Source organism: Nicotiana tomentosiformis, chromosome 1 (genome assembly GCF_000390325.3).
Source record: "Nicotiana tomentosiformis chromosome 1, ASM39032v3, whole genome shotgun sequence".
NCBI classification, from domain to species: domain Eukaryota; kingdom Viridiplantae; phylum Streptophyta; class Magnoliopsida; order Solanales; family Solanaceae; genus Nicotiana; species Nicotiana tomentosiformis.
Genome location: NC_090812.1, coordinates 150,189,894 through 150,202,624, shown reverse-complemented (window position 1 = coordinate 150,202,624; position 12,731 = coordinate 150,189,894). Strand labels below are relative to the sequence as shown.

The following is a 12,731-nucleotide window of genomic DNA, read 5'->3' as shown; positions in this document are numbered from 1 at the left end:
GAGAAAGATTTTCTTAGGATGTGAAAAAGGACTATAAGATGCTTGATTTCTATCTTGATGTGTTGTACAATCTCGAGTTATGATCGTATTGAGGGATCTTTCATGTTGTCCAGTTATGGGATGAAGTAGCTTCTTATGTCTTGTTGACGAGTTTAGACTCGGAAAGATTAAGTGATTTCATGATGGTTGTGGCTATGGTAGGGCGTAGTGAAATGCCAATTTGAGGCTAAGCATGTGAGTTATCTCCTGCAGGGGTGGTCTATAGATGTGTGATCCTTATGATGTTGTGTGGAGAGTTTCTTTCTACCAGTGGGTTATATGTGTTACAATTTGAGTTTGGATCGGTTGAGGAAGTTGACCTGACTGTCACGAGGATGAATGCTAGCTTAGCGGATGATTTGAGATATTTTATGGCTTGTGTTGCATGAGCTTATAAAGGGTTTAGTTGAATTTCAGTGCGAAATTATGGCAGCAATAGAGTATGGGTAATGTGAGTTATTGAATATTTTGTTCTATGGCTTTGAGCCAAGTGGGGGAGTCTGTTATCCGCGATTTTATTGCATGGTTATGTGTTGTATTGGTTTCGGTCTGAAGCATACTTGTGGATCAGTTATGACTTGAAGAGGTTGTGATCGAGGATGATTTGAGTAAGAAAATTTCTAGATATGGGTTATATTACACTTTATGAGTATATGAAAATTATGGAATGATTTGAGTTGTTATTCGTGAAGGATGTAGTGCGCATGGAGTAGGAATTTACTCGGTTGCATTGAGGCGAGGTTACTTATTTAGGCGTTGTCGTGCTAATGGAGCACAAGTCGTTCGACCCATTTGGGCGGTGCAATTGAGATTTGAGTAAAGTGAATAACTCTCGAGAAGGTTATAATGAATTCAAGATTTATATGAGGCAGTTGAGAATTTTTCCAGATCTGTATATGGCAAAGATTTGAGATTTGTATTTGATGGTGAGTACTCTCAATATTTTTGTATCACTATGGATTCTACATTTCAGTATCAGAAAGGTAAAAAGAACAACTTTAGATTCACATAAGGTCTCTTCAGAGTGAGTGTCTCGATTGTGGTACTCTTGGGATGCTTAGGAGGGAATACATTGGCTTATGGACCTTAGGGCGGTGTGGTTTTGTGTTAGCCGCGATCGTGTAGGTTTAGCTAGGTAGTGGAAGACTTTGTTCTACGTGTTCGCGAGAAGGAGGCTACGATCGTGTAGTTGTGGGATGCTGTAATTTACGAACGCGTGGCTAAGGTCGCGTTCACGTAGGGTATAAGAGGCAGAAGCTGGGGTCACGCATTTGTTCTTCGCGATCACGTGAAGAGGGCCGCAGTCGCGTAGGTTTAAGGAAGCATTGGTTCGCATTCATGTGGATGTCTCCGCCTTCGTATAAGGCAAATTATAAGGGCAGACTGTTTTGTGCTTCACGAACACGGGAAGATGGCCGCGTTCGCGATGAAGGATAACTGGGCAGCAATGTTAAATTTCAAAAACGAGGGTTTGAGTTCATAATAGAAAATTGATTTTGGGATCTCGGTGGGAGGCTATTCCTGGAGAGATTTTTCAAGTAGGTGAATGGGATAAGTGATTCCTACCTAGTTTTGGTTAATTTCCATGTTTATGTCTTTGGTTTCATCATTAAATTAGTGATTTGGGGTGTAAAATTGGGATAACGGGGTTGGATAAGTGCCAGTGGATTCTTCACACAACGGGTATTCTAGAGACTAGTGGGGTCTCGTTCACTACTTTTTAGTTTACTGAGGATGCCTTCAGATAGTGGGAGGCTTAAGAGAGGCGCATGCCGGCCGGTGCGGCATCACTTTCATGGTAGGAGTTCTCTGTTCTCTTCTTGGAGAAGTTCATGCCGCAGTCTCGCAAGAAGAAGCTGCGCAGACTGTTTGAGCAGCTACGTTAGGAGGGCATGTCTGTGACCCGGTAAGAGATAAGGTTTTCAGAGTTGGCTCGTCACGCAGTTTGGTGGATTCCCACTGATAGGGAGAGGATTAGGAGGTTCATTGATGGCCTCACATATCAACTGCAGTTGCTTATGACTCAAGAGAGGGTATCTGGTGCTACCTTCGACGAGGTGGTTGATATTGCTCGGCAGATAGAGTTGGTCCGTAGTCAGGAGTGGGAGGAGAAGGATGCCAAGAGGCCTCGAGGTTCAGGTGGTTTCGGTGGTGTTCCTTCTGGGGAGGGGCAGTCCTACCATAACATGGGTCATCTTTATAGGCCTGCTCACATGGCTCGTCCAGTTCACCGCGGTGCATAATCCAGTCATGGTTCATACAATGCTCGTCATGGTCAGTCATCTCTCAGTGCCCTTCTGGCTCAGAGTTCGTCCCGTGCTCCATCGGTTTAGGGTTCATCTATACCAGGTCCTTCTAGCAGTTATCCCGGTACTCGGGCCCCTTCAGTCCCCACCACCATCACTAGGGAGTTGCTTCGAGTGCAGGGAGTTTGGGCATATATGGAGGCAGTGTCCTCGTCGCTCGAGAGGTCCATTGCATTAGAGGAGTCAGGCTGCGACTTCCGCATCAGTTACTTCGCCACCCGCCCAACCAGCTCGGGGTGGGGACTAGGCAGCTAAAGGTCGCCCTAGAGGGGGAGGCCGATGAGGTTGTGGTCAGACCCGATTCTATGTTATTCCTGCCAGGCCAGATGTTGTTGCTTCAGATGCAGTGAACACATGTATTGCCTCAGTATGCCACAAGAATGCTTCTGTATTATTTGACCTTGGTTCCACTTATTCGTATGTATCATCGTATTTTGCTCATTATCTGGATATGCCTCACGAGTCCTTAGTTTCGTTTGTTCATGTATCTACGCCAGTGGGCGATAATATAGTTGTGGACCGTGTATATCAGTCATGTGTAGTGATTATTGGGGGATTGGAGACTACAGTTGATCTCTTATTACTTAATATTGTTGATTTCAACGTGATCTTGGGTATAGATTGGTTGTCTCCATGTCATGTTGTTCTGGATTGTCACGCTAAGACCGTGACATTGGTGATGCCGGGGTTGCCAAGGATCGAGTGGAAAGGTTCTCTAGACTATGTTCCTAGTAGAGTGATTTCATATTTGAAAGCTCAATGGATGGCTGTGAAGGGTTATTTATCTTATTTGGCCTTTGTGAGAGATGTTGGTGCTGATACCCCTACTATTGACTCTGTTCCGGTGGTGCGAGATTTTCCGGATGTATTTCCTACAGACCTGCTGGGCATGCCGCTCGACAGGATATTGACTTTGGTATTGACTTGGTGCATGCCACAACATATATTGTGTTAATGTGGGATTGGGTTGCGCGCGTAATGGAGTATGATGTGTTGTAACTATTTGTGATTGTAGTGCTTTAATTCGGTGCTGTGATATAAGGTTATGTGATGTTATTTTGGGCACGTCTGTTAGTTGACCTTCAAATCCCGTTCTTATGAGTTTACTGCTTTCTTTATATTCATGTTGTCTTTTATTATTAATCGTACAAGTTTATAGTGAGTGTCTTGTCATAACCTCGTTACTACTTCGTTGATGTTAGGCTCGACACTTACAAAGTACATGGGGTCGGCTATACTCATACTACACTTCTATACTTCTTGTGCAGATCCCGATATTGGTCCCAGCGACGCATAAAAGAGTTTGCCCGAATCGACTTGCTCAGGAGACTTGAGGAAGAGCTGCACGACTTTTGCAGTCCCCTTTTATTCTGTCCTTAATGTTCATTTTGTTTCAAACAATTGTATTTCATTCAGACCATATTTGCAGTATTCTAGTTGCTCATGTACTTGTGACTCTAGATTCTAAGAATAGTAAAGACTGCATTAATTATGTCTTTATTACATGTGTTTCAGATTATTTTAGTTTTAAATTATTACTTTTCTACTTTTAAATTGCTAAAAAAATAGTTAATTAATTAGCTAACGTTGGCTTATCTAGCAGTGGATGCTAAGCGCTATCACGACCCCACAGTTGGGATTTCGGATCGTGACATTTATCTTGCAGGTAGATAACCACGACTTTTGTGCTTTTAAGTTATATACTTCATCGGTATAATGATTGTTTTTACTATCAGGTTACCTAAATGATACTGGTAAGACTTCGTAAAATGTTGAATGTGTAATCTTAAAAATAAGACAAGATATAGGTTACAATGAGTCACAATGATCTGATGGTATAAAAAATTCTTATACTAACGGTGTATATAACTTAGACACTAGTACAAAATGCATCGTAACTTTATAATAAATCACTCGCAAGGGTTGGCTGAGTTGGTTGGATGAGTGATTGGTTTGGTAAGTATAACACCAAAAATATTAGTTTGCGTAATCACTTTTAAGGCCATGTTATTAAAGCTTGACTGTATTTTCAAATGCATTGGAAACATAGCCACCAGTCCAACTAAATTGATATTCCCCCCCCTCCCCCAACTAAAATACGGAATATAACTCCAACAATCGATAGTGAAGTTCGATGTTCCAGAAATGATGCCTGATTTTTTAGCCTTTGCTAGTGTAAAATCCAGGAACGAATTCCGGAATTCAAAACAAAGTATGTGAAATAATGTGAAAGAATTCAAACCCTAGTATTCGTTGACGAGGTTTGAACCTATAAAGGTTTAAACCCTAGTAATCGTTACTAGGGTTTGAACCTATAAGATTTGAACAAATACTAATAATCATTGTTGGGATTTGAACCTATAAAGTTTGAAACACAATAAATTATTGCTGGAGTTTGAACCTAAAAGAAATATTTTCACCAATTGTACCTAGTTTGGACTGAAGGATAATATCTTAGAGTTTTAACTTATAGAATTTAGAACACCATGATTATATCATGGAATTTAAAATAAAGTACCATTGTTAGGTTTTGAACATACAAATATTTGAATTCTAGTACAGTTTACGAAATTTTATCTTTTTAAACTCTAAAGTTTAGTAACGTATATTTTAAATTTCACATATAGAGATTTTTTCGGATTCCAATATATTATACTAGAATTTCACTTGTAGAATGTTTGAAATCTAGTAGCGAACTAGCAATTGCTGGAGTTATTCAGTGTGTTAGGAGGTACTTTTGTCCGATATATACCCGCGTTTAAATGGAATAGCTAAAGTAAAAATAGCTTTATAAATAAACGATAATAGCAAGGTGAAAAGTGACTAATTACTAATATTACTCTATAGCAGCGAAGCTATTTTTATATAGAGGTTTTAGGCCTTCTTGGCCTTTTACAATGTTGAATTTAAGAAAATGTATTTTTTAGATCTCTTGTGTGTAAATGAAAGATCTCTCGTGTGTAAAAGTAAATCTTTCATATGTAAAAAAAAAAAAAGGTAGGGTAATAAAACTAAAAATAAGTTTGTAAAAAGCCAAAAACCAATTGACCATTTTATATAAAAGTTAAACATGAGGCCTTCAAAAGAATACTGGGTGACTTTTTTTTTGGCTACAATAGCAAGACGCAATTCAAACAGGGTATAAGCCTACTTGAGTTAAAACAAAAAGGGACGGAAAGCCAACTCTCTCTATTTTCAACAAGGGGTTTTAGGTGGGGTTTTTGCAGAATCTGGACCCCATTGCATCTTCGTATCTCTCCAAATGGTGGGCTTCTACAGCCTCCGACTTGCCCACCGGCTCACCGGCCGCTCTCTTTCCTCTCTCCTAATCCATGATTCTTCCTCTGTAAGTTGTTCGGCAATAGTATATTGCAAAATTAAAGATTTCTATTGACGTATTTATATGCATAAATTTAATGCGTGAATTTTGAAGAATTTCTGTTGTAATTACAGATTTTTGATGCATTTCTGAAAGTGGGTTGTAAGAGTTATTGCACAGCGACCTGGAATCCAGTTAGGAATTTGTTTCCTTTGAATTCTATCAGGGGTACGTTTTATAAGCCTTAGTCCTACTCCTATCTGGGTTTTTGTTAATTAGAGCAGAGTTATGGCTTTTTTCATTTTCGGGTTGATTTTTATTCCTATGAAACCTCTTCGTTTAAGCTAGCATATTTACTGGCTAAGCAGAGCCTGATTCAGGATTTGAATTTTATGGGTTTGAGTTCGGGATTTTATCACAGCCCATTTGATTTAATGGGTTCGAAATCAAGTATTTGGGTTCATTATCGGGTTCGGTTTTACTCCTATGAAACCTCTTCGTTCAAGCTAGCATATTTAATCTAAGACATATTGACTAAGTAGAGGTGGAGCTACCATTTGAACTTTATGAGTTCGAGTTCGGTATTTTATCAATTATCACAACTCATTTGATTTCTTGGGTTCGAAATCAATTATTTGTACTTATTACTAAATTCTTAACACATATTATACCGGGTTTGAGCCAAAGCTCTAATGGATTCAGTTGAAGAGCCATAAGTTACACTCTACATCCGCCCCTGTAGTTAAGAATTTGTAAAATAATTCCTTAAGATTATTTAATGGGCTAGTTTAGGAAAGCTTACAGAACCAAGGTTAGGATAGCCTGAGCATGCATCACTCGAGTTATGAATAAAAGAGAGGAATAGGAAGATTTCTCGTAATCAGGCCTTGGGCTTCCAAATGCTCTTCAATCCATATGATTCTTGCAAAACAAAGCCTAACTTATTGGTTTAGGAGATTGATAGAAAGGAGTTTATGCAATAAAGTTGTGTTTTGGTAAGAACACATGAGTGTTAGGGTTTACGCCATTGGGAGCTTCAATGAGGGAAATGAAGAAGACTAAGGTAAACTGAGAGAAAATGGGGTCTTAAACGTGAAAGACTGGAAGGGTAGAGTGGAAAAGCGCGTCCTCTTAGATCAAATTGTTTATATTTGGTTAAATAAATGATTTAATGGTTCAAAATCAAATGATTTGTTTGCATCAAAACCCCCTTGTCTTGGAGAATGTAGAGGATAGTCCTTGAGGTTCCAAATATTGTAATAGTCGCTCTCCAAGATGATTTCGAAGTTTATTGTTGGGTCATTAATTTATCTCTATAGCTCACTAAGTGCCCGTCACCCAATATTACCTAGTAGGATCAAACGTTCCACAATTCAATTTGCATTCTAATATTACTAAAGAATCTAATGAACTATGTAACCAATAGGCGACGATGCTAATTATGATGCACATGACAATGTATGGAAATTTGGGTGTTACATCTCTCTCACCTTGAGAGAAATTTTGTCCTGAAATTTACCCGATACTAGTCATGAAACTAATGGTGGTACTATAGTCGCATTCCATCTTCATGCTCTGAGGTAGCTTTCTTGCCTTAAGTTGCCATCATTCATCCCCAAAATGCATACCAAGAATATAACTTTGATTTTATTACATTAGGATCTAGAATTTATCAGATGCTAGTTTTATTGACCCTCCTTCTCAAGAGCAAGATTGGTATGAAAAACAACTGGTCTCCTCACTATTGAAATCATTTTTGACCCCAATAACGGAGAACTACACCGTTCACCTCTTTCGGTTCATATGGGTCAAAAGAAAGAGGAGATTATTCCATAACTATGAGAATGATGCAAAAGTAAAAAAGTTCATTTTTGACCCCAATAATGGAGAACTACACCATTCACCTCTTTTGGTTCATATGGGTCAAAAGAAAGAGGAGATTATTCCATAACTATGAGAATGATGCAAAAATAAAAAAAGTTCATTTTTTATTTTATACTTTGATGCACAGAAAGAACTCTTTCACATAGAGAGTGGCTAACCTGATAGATGAAGGTGGTTGACTCACACACCCAATTTCTACATAGTTTTGACTTTGTATTGGTGTGCCATTATAGACTTTTCACCCTGTCTGGTTTTCCATCAGTAAAATACTTCTGACTTATCAAAATATTAATTTTACAATGCAGTAGTTAAAGAAATTACCTTAAAAATGTATTTCTTTGGAATAAAGTCAATGATTATGTTACCATAGGTATAGATCATTGTACTACTATGCTAAAGTTGAAGGGAGTTATTTACATTTGATGTTCTGAGTTACTTTTTATTTGTTGATGAATTGCAGCCCCATTAGCTTGTATCGCGAGGACATCGTACAGACACTCGTCACAGTATGCTTTTACACAGGTCCAGGTCAGTGGCTTTGCTAGATTAATGTATTTTTTAGGAATTGTTGATTAATTGCTTTTGTTCTGTGACACTTTCTAGTAGCCCATCTTGTTGGTGTTTGTTTCTGTCTTTGCTTTTCTCTTTCAGTTTGAGAGAATGATTTTGCTTGTGACATCATCTTTTCACCTCTGGTTGATGAACTGAATTTGTTATTTGTGCTACAGAGGCAAGACCAATTTTGTACTACTGCAGGAAATGAGGAAAAGAAAAAGTAAGTTGCTCATGAATGAATTGTTTATGCTATTCTCCTCTTTTTCTCTTGTTTTTCTCTTTAATGAGGGTACATGGGGTTTTATTTAAACTCGAGAGAGATTATGTTGCTAGTTACTAATGTCTTCTATGAAAGGCGAATGAGATTAGTGAACTACTTGGTAAAGGGGAAATGTTAAATAGAATTTGAGTTTCAAAAGTCTAGGTTCTTTTTGGAAAATTCCTAATTTAGAGTAGAGCAGAGTAGAGTAGATTAGCTTTGGTCCTTCCAACTTCTCTCTCTTTCTTTTTTCCGAATTGATTCAGATCTGGTTTGGTCCAGATCTTATTCAAGTACACTTTGATATGTTACTCTTTTACACGAGTTTCACTGAAAGTAGTATCATTTAAGTTAGCCAAACTAGCAGTAAGAATTGCTGTATACATGGACGGGAAGAAAAGTTTATTAATATATGCAGAAAGTAATGCCTTTTCCAAATCAACTCTAATCAAGATTGAGATTGCTTTAGGTATGTGTTGGTGAAAGCTCCAATTGGGATTTAAGCTGCAACTAGGTCAAAGCTGATCAACAAAAAATTAGATTTGTTTTTTTCCAAACTCGAATTAATCTATGTCTGTGAGCTCCCAAAAACTACCTAAAATTGGGCAAATATCTCATTTTGTTTCTGCACCCAATAGCATGTTGTAACTGGGAGAATTTCCTTATACAAGTGACCCTGCATTTCCTCCTCAAATTTATTATTTGACATCTAGCGCACTATTTCCCCTTAGATTTCTTATCAAAGATTTAATATCCTTTCTATCAGATGGTAAATTTGAACTTCTTTGCTCTCTCCTTGATCACACTCCAACTTCATCTTGTCTTGATGGAATGTCACAAGATTACGCCACACTGATTTAGTTACCACAAACTTAATTTTCCACTGTCTATATTTGTGAATCGCAGAATATCTGTAACCTTTGTCGACAAGGATGGAGAAGAGCAGCATATCAAGGTCCCTGTTGGAATGTCTATGTTAGAAGCTGCACATGAAAATGACATTGAACTTGAAGGTTAGCTTTGTTGAGGCGTCCTGACTCATATATCTTGAATGAATCTTATCATCCTCAACTACTCAAGTTAGCTGATATTCTAAAGATGATTAAGGGAACCTAGTGAATCTAGGTACTACTGGGCTGCATTTATTGGATGTCTTGGTATTGTAATCCAACTTCATCTTGCAATCCTACCAATTGAGATGTTCAAAAGAAATAAAAAGAAAAGAGTAGTATCGGATTATGCATTTTGAGCAACAACGTGCTATAAATCCCTAAATTGTCTCAAAGTTCGTGTTATGTTTGGGCTCAAAATATTCTGAGAGGAGTACCGGTAGAATTGGAGCTCATCATCTTCAAATTGGAGATACTAATAAAGCAGCGATGGTGATGCTAAGAGTAGAAGTTTGTAATGCATCTGTAAGGTTTCCTCTAGAGGCTGTGGTTGTATATATGCGCGTGAAGAATTCTATTGAGCGTATCAACTTAAACGACAGTTTTTATGCTGTTGTTAGTACTAGGGTTCCAACTTCAGCAGTGGAAAATTTGATGAGCTGCAGATGCATACTTCTAGGGCAAAATTGAATGACTGACACATGCATGTCTCCTTATTGTGGTTTAGGGCACCATCGGACAAACAAAACGCCGTTAACAGAAACACTTTTTGCTATTCTTGTGGTATTAATATTTCTAAGCACTACAAATGCCTTGCTGTTAGCTTAACTAAATAGTATGTGCTTTGATGCAGGAGCATGTGAAGCGTCGCTTGCCTGTTCCACGTGTCATGTCATTGTTATGGTATGTATTTATGATCAGGATAATGTCATTGGCTTTTGCTTCCTGCTTTTCTGGGTGCTACTCAATACCCTCTAGGCTTTTCTCATCTTATAGATATGCTGTTTTATTTTTGATAATCGAGAAATCCTCGATTCTGACTTACTGCACAGTTCCTAACTTGGTGGATAATGGGTTCACCCCTCTACTCGTCTCCATTTAAACATCAAGCTTTCTGCTGCGGCATGGCTCAAAACTCGTGACGTGCATCTAGTCCACACATCACGCGCTGCTTTCTTACCCCTGAACCGAAACCTCTAGGGGCATAAGCATGCTGCATTTCTTATGTACACTTTAACGTTTGACAGGATGTGGAGTACTACAACAAGCTAGAAGATCCAACGGACGACGAAAATGACATGTTGGATCTTGCGTTTGGCCTCAGCGACACGTATGCTTTTTTGCTATATATTCTTTAGCATTTTCCATGATCTCTGAAGCTTCTCACGTCTGCTATATTCATTGTCTTCAGGTCACGTCTAGGTTGTCAAGTAATTGCAAAACCTGAACTAGATGGAATTCGGTTAGCTCTCCCTGTTGCCACAAGAAACTTTGCTGTTGATGGCTATAAGCCGAAACCACATTAGAATTTCTACCATAGATGAAGGATTAATGGTCCATGTCTAACAAACATAAGAACCAACAAATTTTGTGGGATGATAATACTTATAGGGATCATTTGATTACTTATTTACTTGTAACCAGAAATAATCCCGGTGTTAATCTTGCATTGATTGTGGGTGTTTGGTGGTTATTATTATTTTTTTTGGTTTCCGTATCAGCAATACCATACATTAGTTCTGCAATAATTTCTGTATTCTTTTATATTGAATTCAATGTAAAATAATTATACATGTATTAGCACTCATATAAATGACATGAAGCTCATATTGTAACTTGTTTAGTTAACCATATTTTATTTTCTTTTTTCTCCAATCTTGTCATCTCCTATTTGTTCATTTGTAATATTTGTAGTTTAAGGTGTTTATAATAAAAATCATGTTTAGAAAAGAAAAAAAAATAGGGTAGAAAGAAGAGAAGTTTAACTGCAACTTCCTCCTTGCTAAATACAATGGAGTTGCAAATCCTCCAAAAATAGATGACTAGAAGTTGAAACCAAAATAATTTCCCAAACATGGACTTCTACTTGTTGGAAAGGCAATGCTTATCATTAATTTTTTAGCTGGGCTTTGAGCAATTAACCAGTAGGATAACAAAGATCATATTGCAGAAAATGAAGGCAACAAGAGAACTGGAGTTGGACTGATTGAGCAACACAAATAAACATAACTAGTATAGAGGAAAATTACCAGAAATTACAAAATAAAATAAAATAAATAAAATAAAATTAAAGAATACCCTTGCTGGTGGTTTTGTGTAAACATTGATGCAGGTAAAATCTTGCCCACCACACTTGGTAATTATATCAAATTCATTAACTTATCATGGTTAAATGATAAATTGAGATGAGAATGTATGTGTATTAATTGACTACGATTAGTGTAAGAAATTGCTTGTTCGCTCTTAGTGTTTGTACCAAATTATATTAGTTTATCATGGTTTATATGTATATGTACAGGGCGTATCTAGGCCTAAGGGCATTGGTTCACGTGAACTCACACTTCTCTCCCTAAACTATGTATAATAGTGTTATATTTTTTCAAAATTACTTAAATATATGTGTGCACTCATGCTCAAATAATCCTATGGTGCAATAATTATTGGGTGAATCTCTATGAGTAAAATTGGCTATTCAAATTTCACTTTGGATAGTCTTATTTTCGACACGGAGCATTGATATATACGGAAAAATCACTAAAAATTTAAAAAGAATATAATTTTAAACCTATAATTTAAAAAATATAGAGAGTTCATGGTAAGAGACTAAAGTCAAACACGTGATTCTATATCCACCTCTTCATAACAGTGTACCACTTTTCTTGAAATCCTTGATACGCCTATGTTATAAGCCAATAAAAGAAAGCAGTAATCTTTGGTTAGTACTGCTTTCTTTTATTGGATTGGTTTATTCACAGACAAATAAACAATGACTTTGAGATGCTTCCTTTTCAATTAAAGCAGTCTATTTTGTGCTTCTAACTGCCCGAGATTCATAAGTGTTTGATAATATGCTATTGCACCCTCTAATTTCATTACTAACGAAAAACAAAAAGGCAATCTACCGCACAAAGTATCCCACGTTCACATATGGTCCGAAGAAAAGTCGCACCCTAAGAGTGTGATGCAGGTAGAGAAATACAAATATCAGTGACTGATTCATCACTAATAAGTCATCATATAAAGCATGTATCTTGGCTAATACAATTTGTTTTTCTTCTAAAAGTTCTAAAAGAAAAGAAAAAATTATGATTTTTTCCTCATACAAAATTGTCATTCGGTTATCTAAAACCTAAATTTTAAAATTCTAGTACAACACTCTCTTTTACATAGTCTATTCAATACTCTACTCAACAAACTAACAAGAGTACAGTTCAATGACTTTGATAAAATGTTCTCAACTTCTCTGCCCTCCAAACCTT

At 37.3% G+C, this 12,731-nt stretch overlaps 1 protein-coding gene across 2 annotated transcripts; it reads left to right on the top strand.

Moving 5' to 3' along the window:
* Positions 1-5,492: 5,492 nt before the first annotated feature.
* On the top strand, positions 5,493-11,127 carry LOC104109572 (uncharacterized). Of its 2 annotated transcripts, none has more exons than XM_009618907.4 (8): positions 5,493-5,691; positions 5,799-5,892; positions 8,009-8,070; positions 8,277-8,323; positions 9,269-9,375; positions 10,106-10,155; positions 10,500-10,582; positions 10,664-11,127. In XM_009618907.4, the coding sequence occupies exons 1-8, from the start codon at positions 5,608-5,610 to the stop codon at positions 10,776-10,778; spliced, it is 642 nt and encodes a 213-aa protein (XP_009617202.1). In that variant the 5' UTR covers positions 5,493-5,607; the 3' UTR covers positions 10,779-11,127. The 2 variants fall into 2 exon arrangements, with proteins under 2 accessions (XP_009617202.1, XP_009617201.1); XM_009618906.4 differs by having other exon boundaries at positions 8,009-8,076.
* The last annotated feature ends 1,604 nt before the right edge of the window (positions 11,128-12,731 follow it).

Coding starts and splice junctions, on each gene's coding strand:
- LOC104109572 (XM_009618906.4), top strand. CDS start 5,608: ATGGTGGGCTTCTACAGCCTCCGACTTGCCCACCGGCTCACCGGCCGC. Junction 5,893..8,008: donor TCCTTTGAATTCTATCAGGG/GTACGTTTTATA, acceptor GATGAATTGCAG/CCCCATTAGCTTGTATCGCG. Junction 10,156..10,499: donor CGTGTCATGTCATTGTTATG/GTATGTATTTAT, acceptor AACGTTTGACAG/GATGTGGAGTACTACAACAA.